This window comes from Prionailurus bengalensis, chromosome A3, assembly GCF_016509475.1.
Source record: "Prionailurus bengalensis isolate Pbe53 chromosome A3, Fcat_Pben_1.1_paternal_pri, whole genome shotgun sequence".
Classification (NCBI taxonomy): Eukaryota; Metazoa; Chordata; class Mammalia; order Carnivora; family Felidae; genus Prionailurus; species Prionailurus bengalensis.
In genome coordinates this window covers 19,096,433-19,114,439 of record NC_057354.1, presented here as the reverse complement: position 1 = coordinate 19,114,439, position 18,007 = coordinate 19,096,433, and the positions used below count along the sequence as shown (strand labels likewise).

The 18,007-nt window shown below is 39.5% G+C and overlaps 1 protein-coding gene across 1 annotated transcript in view; it reads left to right on the top strand.

Annotated features, from left to right (window-relative positions):
• Positions 1-18,007, top strand: part of TOP1 (DNA topoisomerase I) — a 95,571-nt gene that overhangs the window by 69,451 nt on the left and 8,113 nt on the right. Inside the window, exons 12-16 of the mRNA XM_043602376.1 lie at positions 1,410-1,597; positions 1,878-2,022; positions 14,926-15,069; positions 16,607-16,792; positions 17,799-17,867. Of these exons, the coding sequence (XP_043458311.1) occupies positions 1,410-1,597; positions 1,878-2,022; positions 14,926-15,069; positions 16,607-16,792; positions 17,799-17,867 (732 nt within the window). The remainder of the gene's footprint in view (positions 1-1,409; positions 1,598-1,877; positions 2,023-14,925; positions 15,070-16,606; positions 16,793-17,798; positions 17,868-18,007) is intronic.

Below are 18,007 nucleotides of genomic sequence, written 5' to 3'. Positions count from 1 at the left end.
TATTGGAACACAGCCACAGCTAGCTGTTTAGATATCCTCTGTGGCTGCCTTTATGAGGCAGTAAGAGAGTTGAGTAGGTCCAGCAGAGACCGTGTAGCTCTCAAGACCAAAATATTTTCGGTCCAGAGAAAGTTTGCCAAACCCTGATCTACAGAAATTCAGACCAAAGTTTCTTTTTCTTTTATTCTCTTTCCTTTTTCCTTTCCTTTTTCCTTTCCTTTCCTTTTTCCTTTCCTTTTTCCTTTCCTTTTTCCTTTCCTTTCCTTTCCTTTCCTTTCGTTCTTTCTTTAATTGGAGGTCCAGATGTTAAGGACTGTACGGAATTTTAAAAAGCCCTTTAATTTCTATATTTTAAAGGACGTGCATGCTTATACAGTTTAGACGACTGTATTTATATAACTCATTGTTTGATGGTACCTATTTGACCTTTAGTTTAAAATTCGCGTTACTGTAAGAATGATAAATGCACCAGACTTTTCAGTCCCATTTTAGTCTTCTCAGTATTCCCAGTTAGTGAAACTTGGTTTATTATTTACTTCAGGGGTGTTTTAAAACTTAAACCACTTTGAGCTTTGTTTTTGCAAATAGTGATCCAAAGATAGGACAGTTTCAGAAGTATCACCTTGTCAGAGCCCTGGCCAAGGACACCTGCCAGCAAGTTCTGAATCTGTTTCTACCTATAAGGCAACAGGACTTAGTTAAGTTGAATTTCTGAGTATAATACGAAAGAGTCAGCAGAGGGTAAGGAGGCTCCAAATTCCACACCCACGCTCCTTTTTTGGAGCAAGGCTCACAAAGTAGACAATGTATGTACCCATATACCTAGGAAAGAATCTGTAACAGGTATGCTTGAGTTGAAAACCCATCTGAAGTACTGTACAACTAAAATGTGTCTGGAACCTATGAGAAAACATGGAGATGTTTTTTATGAGGCCTGTCAGAGAGTCATACCCCTCTGCCATTTTGACACTACTCAATAAAATGACGTTAGTTTTTAAAGTTATATTTAGAAATACCTATGTAACATGTTCACACATAAATCCTTTAAGAGAATAGACTCAGTTTTGAATCTGTAATTAGAAGTCAAGCATAGATATTTTGGGGAATTTTTATTGTGTTTATGTTTGGAAACTGTTAGAGGTTATCCTTATTTGCATTTCTTTCCTTTTTTTTTAATTTTTAAAAACGTTTTATTTATTCTCTACACTTATGGTGGGGCTCAAACTCATAACCAAGTTCAGGAGTCACATGCTATTCTGACTGAGCCAGCCAGGCACCCCTATTTGCATATTTCTTAGTGATTTTTAGACTTTTCTCTACCTTGACCTGTTCTCAAATAAGAGATAAAATAGTAGCAATAGGGAACAGCAATTTGAATCCCTTTTGAATACTTCTTTGCTCTGTTCCAGAAAATCAAAGAGGAGAATGAAAAATTACTGAAAGAATATGGCTTCTGTATTATGGATAACCACAGAGAGAGGATTGCCAACTTCAAGATAGAACCTCCTGGGCTTTTCCGTGGCCGTGGCAACCACCCCAAGATGGGCATGCTGAAGAGACGGATCATGCCTGAGGATATAATCATCAACTGTAGCAAGTGAGCACAGCTCATTGTTTGGGCCAGAAATAAAGTTGGGGGCTTCATTTGTTCTTGGGAATATTGTTGCTGGGAGTATTTCCTAGGTTGCATAAGTCTGTTTGGGAACAGCACAGTATTTCCATATATATAGATCTCCTAGTATTTTTCAGTTACTGACTGGTGATGAGGAAATTTGGAAATACGTGCTCAGCAGATTTACCCACTTTAGGTTACAAAAGGTGAAACTGTCCCTCACTTCTCCTCAATTCACTACCCTCCTACTTTGTTATTTCCACAGAGATGCCAAGGTTCCTTCTCCTCCTACAGGACATAAATGGAAAGAGGTCCGACATGATAACAAGGTTACTTGGCTGGTCTCCTGGACAGAGAACATCCAAGGTTCCATTAAATATATCATGCTAAACCCCAGTTCACGAATCAAGGTAAGAGGTAGCTAAGAGCTGCCCCAGTTAGTGGGGCTGATAATCTCTTGTTGAAATGTAGTGTTACTGGTCTCTAGAATCACTGTGACAAATTAAAAACTCTCCACAAAATCAAGTATTTTCATGCCTTCCTTAGGTGTATCTGTCTTCTGCGTCACATTATAATCTGATTCATTTATTCACAAATATTTACTGAAATCCCAGTATGTGCCTGGCATACCATATGTATGCATGGTGTTAGGAACTGTGTTGGTAAACAAAACAGATGCAGTCCCTACCTTCGTGTTGCTTACTATTCCAGTGGTGGGGTTGTGATGAAAAATGCAGTAAATGTAAATTGGCTTCTGCTGCTTTCTTCCCCCCCTTTCTTGGCCCTGAAGAAGGGAGCAGAATTGCTCTGAATCCAGAAGTTGTAAAATCTAGAGTCTTACATACTTCGGCTTCCTAAGGTTACACCTGGATAGGTTCCACCAGGACCAGGTGAGATTATGTATATGAAAGCACATCATAAACCATTGTATACCCCTGTGTTGTTATTTGTTAATACTATTATTGAAAGGGGAAAACTGTCTTGGAAGGACAGTCCGTTCTTGTTAGCCTGCTAGGCATACCCTGCTTGGGAGAACTTCCTCCCTCAAATGTACTGTGGAACTTTGCATAACAACCTAAAAGAGAGATGAGCTCTAAAAAGGCAGCCAAGAAATGAGTTCTTTGTAGACTATGACTGTTAACTTACAGAGGACTGGCACTAAAGACACTCTTAATTTTGGTTTATAGGTTATTGAACATGGTAAGACATGAAAGCCACACCTAAAAAGGCTATGTGTTTTGCCAGCCCTATAAACTGCACACTCTCTAGCTTATAGTTCTTTGTTCTAATATGAAAAATCTCTGATATTTCCTGCCATTCAGTTGGAAAATGTCACTTTTCCTAGTTTAGAGTAAGTATAGAATCAGAAAGAAAACCCTCACGAGCAGAAGTCAGGTCTTCTAAAGGGGCATGTTATTTTCTTCCGAAATAAAGGTGGATGAATGGTGGTTTTAGCTCTCAACTCCTAGGCTAGTGGGCAAATTGGGTAAGTATTCAACTGTATTAGAAGAAAGGTAAGCATTACGTGCTTTAGAGAAATGCAGCAGTTATTTCCCAGCACTTACGGATGAGGAACAACTGTATGAAGGAAATTAGGTTACTGTTGGTGTTAGAGATATTCCAAACAGAATTATGTCATTATAGATGGAGAGTGAGAAGTGTTAAAAAGAAGTAACAAAAAGAATTAGCAAGTGGTGATTCTTGCACAACATTGTGAATGTGCTAAATTTTATGTGTATTTTACACATGGAAAAAAAATAAAAATTTGGGACACCTGGGTGGGGTCAGCTGGTTAAGCATCCAACTCTTGGTCTTAGCTCAGGTCTTGATCTCGGGTGGTTCGTGAGTTCAAGCCCCGTGTTGGGCTCTGCACTAGGCATGAAGCCTACTTTAAAAAAAAAAAAAAAAAAAGGCAAAATAATGATACCAGGTTACTGTTAAGTATTTTCACATAAGTTGATATTTGATTATCTTAACAACCATACCACATGTACTAATGCCACTGTCTTATAGAGAAATAAATTTAGTCTCGTGGAGGCCAAAAAACTTGCTCATGATCCAGTAGTTAGTTACTCACTCTGACTTAAATCCTTAGCCTCCTGATTGCCTGTGTGTGATAACCCTACTGCCAAATTGTGGCCAGCCTTAAGTGCCATGCTGAAGAGACTGGTCTGTGCTCTGCATCTGGTGAGGACCCATTGAAGGACTTTGAACAGAGGCGTGTCTGGAACATAGACCTGCTTCAACAAGATTCCGAGGCTTTACACACAGTCACACCAGTAAACAGGAGCTCTTGTAAATGATGCAAAGGGAAAGTACAGGGTACCATATAAGAATGTATCAGGGCATTCAATTTGACCGGGGTGGAGGGAAGGCCTTTCTGAGGAAGTGACATTTAAGATAAGACTTACAAGATGAATAGGATTTATCCATGGAAAGGATAAGGGAATGGATGTTCCAGATAAGGAAAATTGCCTTTTGAAATCCCTGAGGTGAGAAAGAGTTTGGTGGGCTTGAGGACTGAGAGAAGGTCATTGTAGTTGAAGTACAGTGAGCAGGAAGGGGGCAGGAAGAGGAGGCTACAGGGGGATGCAGGCCAGATTTTCAGGCTGTTTCTTAAAATTGTTTATATTCTCCTAAATCCAGTAGGAAGCTATTGGGTTTTAACAAGAGGAACAATACCAGATTTGTATTTTAGAAACTTGTGACGTAACTGATCATTCTGAGCACTAACCTCTGTGAAGATTGGATTATATGCATACCAGAAGTACGAATATTGATCGGATGCTGTTGTATTCTAGGCAACGGATAGTGGTGGCCTGGACAAAATGATGCCAGTGTGGGCGGAGAGAGGTGAACAGATTCCAGATAAATGTATACTGCGTTCTCTTAATATCCAGGATTCAAGTTAATTATAGGAGAGCCTTCACCGGTTGAGATCTCCATTGTTGATAGGCCAGGTGGAGACCCTCCAGAGCTGAGAGCCACCAATTTATTCCTGACAATATCCAGATAACCCCCATATACTGTAGGGATTTGTGCAAGTTTCTGAATGATGGTTATGGTAATGAACCTAGAAGTCACCCACAGGTAGGCCTGCCTAGAATCTTATACCCCTCACAGAGTGGCTGACTCTCCTCAGCTGGGTTGGGATCCTAAGAGTCATGAAGATGGTTAAAGGCTTGGGAAGTTGGAAGGAAAAAGAAATGTGATTTCTCCAGCTTTTTGCCACTCCTTGTTGGCTGTTTCCCACTCACCAAAACAGTGAGAACATCAGAGGTTGGGGTTTGACAGTGTTTTGAATAGTCTTTAAATGCAGTGCCAGTAGGAGAAGCATTCTCTAGATAAAAATAGACAACTCCAGGGCGCCTGGGTGGCTCAGTCAAATGTCTGACTTCAGCTCAGGTCATGATATCATGGTTGGTGAGTTCGAGCCTTGAGTCAGGCACTGTGCCGACAGCTCGGGAGTCTGGAGTCGGCTTTGGGTTCTGTGTCTCCCTCTCTCTCTGCTCCTCCCCTGCTCGTATGCGCACGCTCTCTCTCTCTCTCTCTCTCTCTCTCGCTCGCTCGCTCTCTCTCTCAGAAACAAACATTAAAAAGAAATTTAAAAGAGACATTTGCAACTATGTGGATGGAACTAGAGGGTATTATGCTAAGCAAAATCAGTCCGAGAAAGACAAATATATGACTTCACTCATGAGGACTTTAAGATACAAAACAGATGAACATAAGGGAAGGGAAGCAAAAATAATATAAAAACAGGGAGGGGGACAAAACATAAGAGACTTAAATATGGAAAACAAATAGAGAGTTACTGGAGGGGGACTGGGCTAAATGGGTAAGGGGCATTAAGGAATCTACTGAAATCATTGTCGCACTATATGCTAACTAACTTGGATGTAAATTTAAAAAGTAATAAAATTAAAATTAAAAAAATAGATACAAGCATTAGGGGTCTTATTTTTTTATGAACTAGTTCAAATATACAAGAATAGATAATGTATTGAATACTATGTCCACCATCTGGCTGTGTCAAACCTTAACATTGTATCCTGTTTGTTCAGTTACTTCATTTCCTAAAAAGTATTCTGATGAACACAGTTGAACCCCACCCCCCATTCTCCTTCTTCCTTGGAGGTTACTATTACTGAACTTAATGTTTTCATTCTTGTGTATATTTTTGTTTTTCATAATTTATTTCTGTGTGCATAAACAATATGTAGTATTTTACAAGGCACACTTTTAAACTAGGTAAGTTATTGAGATCATTCTGCAACTTCTCTCACTCAGCTTTTGTATTGAGATTTTCTTTTGACATATACTTCTAACTTATTTGTTTTATTTGCTACACGGTATGCTATTTTATAAAAAAAAAATTATTCTTGGGGTGCCTGGGTGGCTCAGTCCGTTAAGCGTCCAACTTCGGCTCAGGTCATGATCTCATGGTTCATGAGTTCAGGCCCCACATCGGGCTCTGTGCTGACGGCTCAGAGCCTGGAGCCTGTTTCAGATTCTGTGTCTCCCTCGCTCTCTGCCCTTACCCTGCTCCTGCTCTGTCTCTCTCCATCTCTCAAAAATAAATAAATGTTAAAAAAAAAAAAATTCCCTTGTCAAGAAACATTTAGAGTTATTTATGACACTTTGCTATTATAAATAGTTCTGGAATAAACACATTTTCCTTGTATAGATGAAATTTTTCCTTAAAGATTCTTTATTAGATACTTTTAAGTTCTCTAAAGTGCCTGAACCAGTTTACATCACCATCATTCCCCCAACAGCATGTACACATTTCTGTCTCATGTATCCTTGTCAACATTTCTCAAGTTTTGCTTTTTGCATTTGGATCTTTGATCTATTCGGATGTATTTTTGTGTATAGTATGAAGTTGAAATCTAATACATTTTTTCAAATGAATAACCAGTTGTTCCAGAACTATTTAGTTGTATTACCCTCTCTGTTTATATATCAAATTTCTACATGTGTGTCAGTCTGTTTCTGGGCTCTCTGTCCTGTTTGTTTGTTTCTTCATCAGTAGCTTACTGTGTTAACTACTGTTGCTTGGTAAGTTTTTACTGCATAGGACAAGTGTCCTTCATCTCGTTCTTCAAAATTGTCTTGACTGTTCTTTCCTCTTTGATGTTTTGCATTCATTTTGAGATAAATCTGTCATGTTCTAATGGATACTGTTGAGATTTTTTTTAATTTTTTTAATGTTTATTATTCATTTTGAGAGAGAGAAAGTGCATGCGCATGAGCCGGGGGAGAGGCAGAGAGAGGGGGAGAGAATCCCAAATAGGCAACTTAGGGCTCAGTCTCACGACTGGTGAGATCATAACCTAAGCTGAAATCAAGAGTTGGATGCTTAACCGACTGAGCCATCAAGGTGTCCCGAGATTTGTATTGTATTGAATGTGTAGATTAATGGGGGGGGGGGTGGGAGGATACATTATTTTGAGTCCTCCAGTCCATGAACATATTCTACTTCTTCACTAATTCATGTCTTTGAATATACCCTCTAATATTGCTTTGTAATCTTCTCCACAGAAATGTTTCCTATGTTTAAAGCCTTTTTTTCTTAGAGACCTTACAGTTTTTAGTGCTACTGAATGTGATTTTTTTCTACTACATTTCTGTTCTTCCTAGAGTGGTAATGTATGACAACGTTGCTGAGCTCTTATTCTAAAAGCATCTGTCCTTTGTATTTTCTACATAGACAATTAAATTACCTGTAAATAAGGGCATTTTAAACTAATTATTTCCAGTTCTTACACCGCATACTTCCTCTGCTTAAGTTTTACTTCTTTTTTTACAAGAACCCACAATCATACATAAAATCCTAACCCTCTCTCCATTCAGCAGTTATCACAGTGAGATATATGTGATTAGTTTCTACACTCCATACCTTTCTCTAGGTATTTATTTATCTGAAAATTTTCTTTATTTTCATTCTTATAATCTATCTTTTCTCCAGTAAAGAGTATCTTTATTACTATATATCTAAATACGGATATACAGTAAAACTTTGGATTGTTCTGAGTGTTCCTCAAGACATACAAACTTTAATAAATTTTAACTTGATTAGTAAGCGATGTCTTGCAATAGAAGTAGTAGTATGTGGCACCAAATGTCACATGATCACGACTGAGCCAGTGGTTCTTGAAATTCGTTTTGATATACAAGTGCTTGATTACAAGCATATTTCCAGAATGAATTATGCCCACAAACCAAGGTTTTGCTGTTTTTGTATAGATGCTCAGACTAGACTTTGAATCAGATGACTAATGTATTTTTATTCTAGAAAACTCTCAGCCATTTTTCCACAGCTTCTAGATCATTCCTTCCATTTGCTTCTTTTGGAATTCTCTTAGATGAACATTGGAGCTTCTCCATCTACACTTTTTTTAAAGCTCTATTTTCCATATTCTTTTTTTTTTTTTTTTACTGTTTATTTACTTTTTGAGAGAAAAAGAGACAGAGCAGGAGTGGGAGAGGGGCAGAGAGAGAGGGAGACACAGAACCTGAAGCAGGCTTCAGGCTCTGAGCCGTCAGCACAGAGCCCCATGTGGGGCTCGGACTCACAAACAGTGAGATCATCACCTACGCTGAAGTTGGACGTTTAACCGACTGCGCCACCCAGGCGCCCCTCTATTTTCATATTTTTTACCTCTAGTTCTGGTCTTTATTTGGGGAAGTTCTTTAGGACTCCCTTCCAATTTCCTAATTCTCCTTTTGATTATATGCATCCTGAAGTTTGTATCTCCCCTATAATTCATTTTAATTATTAATTTTTGCTTTCAGGATTTCTAATTATTATTTCATGTGTACTGAATTTTATTTCACTTCATTTCTGTTGGTTTTGTTTTATAATTTCTTGTCCTTTTTTGTGGCTGTTACATCTGTTTTCTCTTTATTCATAATTGATATATATGAGGAAACCTTTGTTAGATTGTTTTTTAAAATGTTGCCTGAACTGAATTTGTGTACTAATTATTGTTGGCAGTTTTTCTAAGTCATTTTTCTTTTGTCTTCTGGAATTTCTGTCTGTAAACTTTGGGAGGTGGTTTTTGTCCATGTTCTCATTCTCATTTGTTCTTTGCTCTCCACTTCTCTGCTCCCTCCTCATAGCAGTCTTCGAGCCCAGCTCGGCCTAAACTAACACAGGCCCTGGCTTTAGGTCTCCCCATCTTGCTTGGAGCACTTTCATTGCTGTTTGAAGCAACTTGAGGATTAAAGTATGATTTCACTTAACCCCATCTAACCCAAAAGTCTATAAATAAGTTTTTGTCGTAGTGTCTTGAGTGGTAATTGATGGTTGTACTTCATTAGGGACTTTAGATCCAAAACATGGGAGGCTACCGTGATGGGGCTTTGTTCTATACCTTTCTGCTCGGCCGCCAGAGACTTTTCTATTCTGAGATTCTTTTGCTTGTCTTTATTTTACTTATTCACTTCCCTTGTGTTATGTTATTGTTCTGTTCTACCCCATCTCTGTTCCATTAAGAAATTTAGCTCAAGCATGACGTGACTTAGAGATTTTTGACAATTTTATTTTTATTTCTTAATATTTATTTACTTACTTTGAGAGAGAGAAAGAACACAAGCAGGGGAGGGGCAGAGAGAGAAGGCGAGAGAGAGTCCCATGCAGGCTCTGCACTTGTCAGCCCAGAGCCCAGCGCAGATCTCACAAACTGTGAGATCATGACCTGAGCCTGATGCTTTAACCAGCTGAGCCACCCAGACACCCTAAGAGACTTTTGGCAATTTTTTAAAGTTGGGCAGTCAAGGGTAAAAGAAAAAAAAAAAAAAAAAAAGCACAGCTGAAGTGTATCTTTTTAATGTCTCCCTTTCCGGAAACTTTAATTGGCCTACTTGCAGTCAGAGTCAGGTTTATACTACAAACAGCCTCACAAGCCGTCGAAACAATAGGGACTTTTGAGAGCCGCAGGAATGTGTGTTTCAGGTAAAGACTGTCCTGAGCTCATTCGCATCTTTCTATGCTCATCTTGGTTAGTTCTGCTTTACCTTCCAGGATTTTCATTATATAGACATCTTGTTGCAAGTGTTTCCATTCCCTTCCTCTTCCACTCTGTACTTTGGTGCCCATGGAATCTGAAATAGCAGGAAAATGACAGTCAGCCTTCTGGAACCAGTGGTTTCTACAAAGCTCTCTGATCCTGGATAAACCATAGATCCAGAGGTTAAAAGGACTGCTTATTAAGGTACTCACTGCTAAGTCCAGCCCACTGCCAAGGTTGGAAACATGATCTAGTCTCATTACCTGTAAAGTAGCCCTTAGTAAAAGTGAGGTTCTTCAACCGGTCTTAACTTTATGAACAAAATTTGTCATTTTTTCTTTAAATTAAGTACAGCAAACTTTAGAATCCGTGTTGACATTACATTGCATTCAATCCTAATAAAATATTCTTAGGGAGAAATACACTTTTCTATCTTTAGAGCTTATAATTTTGGGGGGTTTCAAAGATGTATATACCTACAAACTTTTGAATGTAACCATCTGGGGATTAAAGAGCTGGATTGAAGGAAAATGTCCTTATAAAACTTTATAGTCTTGGGAAGCTCTGATTTTGGTGAGTTTTATTAGAAAAGGAAAATAAGACATAACGCTTATTTTTTAAAAAGTTATATTCTGAATCTTTAAAATTCTGAATTCTAAAGTAGAAGGAATAAAACACTAGAACTTGTAGATGGTATCGTGATAGAACATCTACATGACCTTGTTGTAGATTTCCCAGGACACAATAAGCACTAATGATAAAAGAAACAATTGATAAAGTTGACTTCATTAAAACTAAAAACTTGTTGGGGCGCCTGGGTAGCTCAGTTGGTTGGGCATCCGACTTCGGCTTAGGTCATGATCTCACAGCTCGTGAGTTCGAGCCCCATATTGGGCTCTGTGCTGACAGTTCAGAGCCTAGATCCTGTTTCAGATTCTGTGTCTCCCTCTCTCTCTGCGTCTCCCCTGCTCGCTCGCTCTCTCTCTCTCTCTCTCTCTCTCTCTCTCTCTCTCAAAAATTGACATTAAAAAAATTAAAATTGGGGCACCTGGGTGGCTCAGTCAGTTAAGCATCCGACTTCGGTTCAGGTTCTGATCTCACGGTTTGTGAGTTCGAGCCCCGTGTTGGGCTCTGTGCGGACAGCTCAGAGCCTGGAGCCTGCTTCGGATTCTGTGTCTCCTTCGCTCTCTGCCCCTACCCCACTTGTACTCTGTCTCTCAAAAATAAGTGAATGTAAAAAAAAAAAAATAATTACAATTAAAAACTTATGTTCAACAAAGGACAAGGTTAATTAAATATATGTTACAGGCTGGGAGAAGATATTGGCAGCATGTATATCTGACAAAAAACTTGTATCAAGAATATACAAAGAATTCCTATAACTCAATAAAAAAGACAAACATTCCCATTAAAAGCGAAAGATTTGAACAGATGCTTAACAAGATAGAGGTATGGCCAATAAATAAGCACACGAAAGAGTTCTCAACATCACTAATTACTAGGAGATTTAAACCACAATGAGATCTCAGTTTCAGTTCTAGGTATTTCTGCCCTGAATGAAATTGAAAACCTATGTCCACAAAAAGAGTTGTACAAGAATGTTTATAGCAGCGCTGTATTCGTGCAAGTCTCAAAATGGAAACATCCTAGGGGGGTCCATCAACAGAATAAACACATGGTCTCATCAAACACATTAGGGATAGTCCTGGATTGTATCTATATACCAGCAATTAAAAGGAGCAAGCTGCTGATAAATGCAACGACATGGATGAATCTTAAAAATGTATTGGGAAGCCCAGACACAAGAACCTATACTGTATTATTCCATTTTTTTTTTTAAGTTTACTTTATTTATTTTGAGAGCGTATGCATGAGCATGAGTTAGGAGCAGAAAGGGGGAGAGAGAGAGATTGAGAGAGAGAGAGAGAGAGAGAGAGAGAGAGAGAGAGAGAGAAAGAAAGAAAGAAAGAAAGAAAGAAAGAAAGAAAGAAAGAAAGAAAGAAAGAATGAATATCCCAAGCAGGTTCCATGCTGTCAGCATAGAGCCCTACATGGGGCTCGAACCCACAAACTGTGAGACCATGACCTGAGCCCAAATCAAGAGTTAGACGCTTAACCGACTGAGCCACCCAGGCACCCCTGTAGGATTCCATTCTTACAATATTCTAAATTAGGCAAAACCAAGCTATGATGATACAAGTCAGATTAAAGGAATAGTGCTTGCTTAGTTGGTGATTAACTGGGAAGGGGCATGAGGAAACTTTCTCAAATGATAGAGAATATTCTGTCTTGATGAGATGTAGGTTACAGGGGTTATGAATTGTTAAAACGGATTAAACAGTACACTTAAAATTGTATAACATAAAATCTCTTTTAGATTTATTCAGAATGAAAGATGAATAGGAAATAGTGGACTAAAATGCACTACTTGTATGTGGAAAAGAATTTGAATATATATAACAACCTCTACATATCCGTAATAAGGCAAACATCTAAAAATGAGCATATATGAAAAGTTGGTTGGATTTTATCTTTAAACATGGTATTAAATGTATGAGGCCAGTTTGTTGTATCTTTTGTTTAAATGTTAGATGTTTGGAATTCAGAATGCTAGCCATTCCTCTTTTGGTGCATCACCAGCTAAGTGAGAAGAGCCACTTATGGGCCTCCTGACTGGCTCAGTCGGTGGAGTGTGTGACTCTTGATCTCAGGGGTGTAAGTTCCAGGCCAAAGTTGGGTGTAGAGATTCCTTAAAAAATTAAAAAAAATCTTCCAACAAATAAAGAAGAGCCACTTAAGAATATTGGCAAATGTCATCGCTCCCCAATACAAATCTCTGAGAGAGGATTGGAGAATAGGAACAGCTCATTTCCCACTTTGTATCCTGAATTCAGATCCTGACCCCATTTACCTAGTATATATATATATATTTTTTAGACTTTTTTTTTTTTTTAAGTTTATTTATTTTTGAGAGAGAAAGCAAGTGTGCCAGTGGGGAAAGGGCAGAGAGAGAGGGGGAGAGAGAATCCCAAGCAGGCTCACACGGTCAGCACAGAACCCGATGTGGGGCTCAATTCCATGAGCGTGAGATCATGACCTGAGCCGAGATCAAGAGACACTTAAACCAACTGAGCCATCCAGGTGCCCCTATCCAGTGTGCTTAATGAGTAAGCAGTTATATTAGAACCAGAAAATATGGTGAGCCCACTAGTTAAAAACAATCTCTCAAAGAATGTCACTTATAAGTAATCAAATTAGATTCTCATCTATAGAGAGGGTTGACTGGGTAGGGAAAGATGGGAGGGGATTAAAGGCAGTTCCCCTGTGGTGGATACCTTGTTTCACTGCGATGGTTTTGAGGAGGGCCCTGTCTGGAAGACCTAAATGGATATTTTTTCTTTCTGGGAGTAGTCTGAGAAAGCTTGTTCAAGTGCATTTTACTGTCTGGATTCCATTCAAGGAAACTGACGGCAGGGGTAAGCATACTTCCTGGAGGCTAGCTTTCCTTCCCCCAGACCTAGACAAGGTGGCTTCTGCCCCTCCGCCCCGCCTCTTATGTCCTTACTTGAGAGAATCCTGGATCCTTGGGTCAGGAGCCGAGCCAACCTGTGAGGAAAAGTTGGTCTTGTGGTACCCTCTGTGAATGGCTTATTTGTTGGGTTTTTCTAAACCTTGTTTCAGTGGCATAACTAAGGAATTGCGCAAATGTGACCCTACAGGACTTTGAAGACTTGGACTTAGGCTTTAGTAGGCCTGCATGCATTAGAGTGATGGCCAAGAGCCCACTCCTGAGCGGGAGGCTGTGCTGTTGAAGATTGTGCGTGTGTGTCTCTCTCGCACGATTGTCATGGAAATGGATTACTTGTATATGAGGACAGCTGTATCACACCTTTTCTTCACCCTGTTAAATGTTAGTACATACTTGGAAAAACCAGTGAGAAATTTTCAGCTTGCCATTGTCAGGAAATAGAACTTTGATATTTCTTCTGTATTGTATCAACAACTGCTAAATCACCCACCCACAGCAAGTAGTTCACTTACAAACAACTTGGCCACATACATTTGTGGCAGAGTGATGAACCCTTAGTGCAGCCGGGTGAGCTTGCAGTTCGGGGCGCTGGTGGAGCTAGAAGTAGATCTTTCTTGCTTTCACTTAGCCAACTTTCCTGCATGCTCAGAAGGCTAGTTATTTTGACCATAGTTCTGAACACTTCAAGGACCATGTGTCCCATGGCATAGGCGGGAACTAGGCTTATGTGGGTAAAAATCACGATGTCCCTCTCTCTCATAGGTGGGGGAATTAATTGCAGAGATTCTTGGGTTCTTGAATTCCATCCCTGTATTCATGTCATATAATCTGTTTTAGACCTTAGAATACTCCCTGACTCTCTTGGGAGTCCTTGGATTTTTTTTTCCCCCTTTCTTACCTTTCTCACTTGACATTAGTATCAGCCCTTGCTTGTGAATTTCCTTTCAGCGTGGCAGCAGGACTAATCTCCTGTCACTGTTGGGTAGAGACCATCTTTTCACTCTCTTTCAAAAACATTTCATTGGTTTTAAAATCCATCTTAAAATCTTATATCAAAAGCTCTAATGTTTTAAAAAAAAAGTCTTCCTAGTAACATTGCTTTCCTCAATCTAATCAAGAATACTTTTAAAAGCAGAAGTTAGGGTTGATGGGGGGTGGGTGATGGGTATTGAGGAGGGCACCTTTTGGGATGAGCACTGGGTGTTGTATGGAAACCAATTTGACAATAAGTTTCATATATTGGGGGAAAAAAGCAGAAGTTAGAAAATGGTGAATGATTACAGCTGTTCCTGGAAGTCATTGTGTTCCTTAGTAATTACAAGTTGTAATCTTTGGCTCTATTTCCTTGACACTTCCATCAAATTGTGCATGGTTGTCTTGAATGTAATGAAATTCGGTCTTAGCAGAAAACTGCTATTGGCTCACAGATTCAGGAGCAGAGAGAGCGATGATGCTGATGTGGGAATGGGGATGTTTATACCCTTTGTGTTGACAGAAGTCCGTTTTGGGGATGTGCCATGTGGGCTTTTCCCAAGAACATAAACAATTTAGCAATTAGAAAGGAGTCGTGTGTGTGCTTGACAGTGAAACAGGACAGCATGAGTTCTCATCAGGTTAAATGCTTTATAGTTTCTCTTCAGTACTCTTTTTCTACCTTGCTTAAGCTCAGGCTTCTTTTCTTTGGTTCACAGCTCTGAACTTGGGTGTTCAAAGTCTGTTTTTACTCCACCATTCCTAAGCAATCCACCTTTGGGGTTGGGTCTCTGCAGGGTGAGAAAGATTGGCAGAAATATGAGACCGCTCGGCGGCTTAAGAAGTGTGTGGACAAGATCCGGAACCAGTATCGAGAAGACTGGAAGTCCAAAGAGATGAAAGTTCGGCAGAGAGCTGTAGCCCTGTACTTCATCGACAAGGTGAGCATCGTCCTATCACATTGCTTAACATGTTCAGCTTATCAAAGATGTGGAGCTTGTTTACTCCTCCAGGCCCTGTGCTAAGTACTAGAGAAGCACCAACCTCTGATTGAGTAAGGAAGGTAGAAGTGGAGAGAGAGGCGTTCAGAGTCTACTGCTATCTGAATCTGCCAGAAATACTGTGACATTTTCAAATTCTTTTTGACTATAAGCTACCAAAAAATTTTATTTTACATCACAGACCCAACACACAGATATATATATATATATGTATATATGTATATATGTATATATATATGTATATATGTATACATATATATATAGGTGTTTGTGTATAACTGAAACAAAAGTTGCACAAAACAATGTTTAGCTTTCTACAAGGAGTGAATTCTGACATTTTAAATTCTGTTTCTTGTTTTTAAAAAGGGTGGTTATAACCCTTAAAACTGGTTAAACCACTAATGTATCACAACTACAGTTTGAAAGACTGTGTTTTAAAAAAATTTTTTTTATTAAGTTTGTTTATTTTGAGAGAGAGAGAGAGAGAGAGAGAGAGAGAATCCCAAAAAGGTTCTGCACTGTCAATGCAGAGCCCGACATGGGGCTTGAACTCATGAACCATGAGATCATGACCTGATCTGAAACCCAAGAGTCTGAAGCTTTAACCATCTGAGCCACCCAGGCACCCCTGAAAGACCGTGAGGGAGGTCAGTTTGTCAGTATCTTTTAGAAGATTTTAGTGCTGATTAGCTCAAATTCTGAGTTATCTAAAAAATAAGCAAAATTAAGAGACTCACATGTTGAGTCTGATTGCCCAGAATAGGAATGCTGCTTTGTTTTATTATTATTACTTTTTTATAAACTGAAATATATCTCTTTAAGTAAAAAATGCTGAGAGAGCCACTCTTTTTCTTTTCTTTTTTTTTTAAATATTTATTTTTGAGAGAGAACACAAGCAGGGGAGGAACAGAGAGGGAGACATGGAATCTGAAGCAGGCTCCAGGCTCTGAGCTGTTAGCACAGAGCCTGACTCTGCTTGAACCCACGAACTATGAGATTATAACTTGAGCCGAAGTTGGATACTTAACAGACTGAGCCACCCAGGTGCCCCTGCTTTGTTTAAAAAAAAAAAAAAGAAAGAAAGAAAGGAACAGGAAGGGAGGGAGGGAGGGAGGAAGGAAGAGAGAGAGAGAGAGAGAGAGAGAGAGAGAGAGAGAGAGAGAGAAAGAAAGAAAGAAAGAAAGAAAGAAAGAAAGAAAGAAAGAAAGAAAGAAAGAAAGAAGTTCTTTCCTCCATCCCCATTTGAGAGAACAGAATAAAGAGAAGCTTGGTTTTCTGAGAAAGGATAATACTATTTTGATTCTCTGTACTTCATTTTATTTGAAGAAGAAGCACTAGTGTAGAATCCAGAATTCCCAGGCCTTGCAGACTGATGCTCTGTCCCAAAGAGAATTGGGAGACTTATTTGGGTTTCTTGTAGATCCTGTGAGATTGAAGTATTTTCATTTGTTCTCATTTTTCCCTCCTCCCTGGACAGCTTGCTCTGAGAGCAGGCAATGAGAAGGAAGAAGGAGAAACAGCAGACACTGTGGGTTGCTGTTCACTTCGTGTGGAGCATATCAATCTGCACCCAGAGTTGGATGGTCAGGAATACGTGGTAGAGTTTGACTTCCTTGGGAAAGATTCAATCAGATATTATAACAAAGTACCTGTTGAGAAACGAGTAAGTCTCCTGTGGCCTGTGCTCCCTTGCCTGTTTTTTCTTTCTTCCATTCAGTCATTCAACAGTTACTGAGTGCTTTTTGTATGCTCTGCATTTTGCTCAGCACTAGAAGAAAATGATTTGAAAGGGAGGGGAGAGGTGTTGTTGGTTGTCCTGTGTACCTCCTTTTAGTCCCTGTCCCTCACCTCCTCTGCTCCATGCTACCTTTCTGGGATTAGGGGGCCACATCCTGTAGTAGTATTCAACAGAACATGCTGTAGAGAGTGGGCCCTTATGACAAATTTCAGCATAAGATTTAACTCACCATGTTGTAATGATTCAACCATGTTTTAGTATCCCCTGGTCATGTTGCACATTTGTCACTTTTGTAGCTTTGCTCAGCCTCTCCCCAACTCCTGACTGAGCAAAGCAGTAGCCTGTTATCCTCAAACCTCTGAGCCCACAGCTGAAGACGGTGCTGCAGGGCCCCCATAATCCAGTCCTTTAACAGCCTGATGTCTAATCAGGTAATTGGGCTTTGCTGGCTGTGGCAGTGGTCCGTATTAAATGAGGCTAAAGAGACATGACAAATATAATACCTTACCTTAGATTGGGTTCCATACTGGGGAGGTAGAGGACATCACTAGGTCAGCTGACCAAACTCGACCACTAAAGTATGTCCTCATGCAGATTTATAAAGTTGATGAGTACTGTGCATATGTAAGGCAGTATCTCTATCCTTACAAAATTCTTGGAAATACCTTGAGGTATTTAAGGGTAAAGGACTATAATACAAGTACCCATAAATGGTTCAGAACAAACAATGAACATGTATATACACACACATAGAAATGGGGCAGACGTGTACTATGTGAGTGGCAAATGATGTGTAAAATGGTAATAATGGGTGAATCTGGTAAAGGATGTCAGTGTTCCTTGTGCTTTTTTGTTTTCCAAGTTTTTGTACGTTTGCAATTATTTCCAAAGTAAAGGCTTTTCAAATAATAGGTTCTTCTATTTCTTTTAGGTTTTTAAGAACTTACAGCTATTTATGGAGAACAAACAGCCTGAGGATGATCTTTTTGATAGACTCAATGTGAGTGGACAAAGTGCAGTGGGTTGGAGGAGGGGCCCAGCCAGAGCCACTCGAGCTCCTAAAGGAGAGGTTTGCCCAGGGGTGGCTTGGACTCTCCCTTTAGTCTGTCCTGTGCCATCCTATCCTAGACACACTTCCTC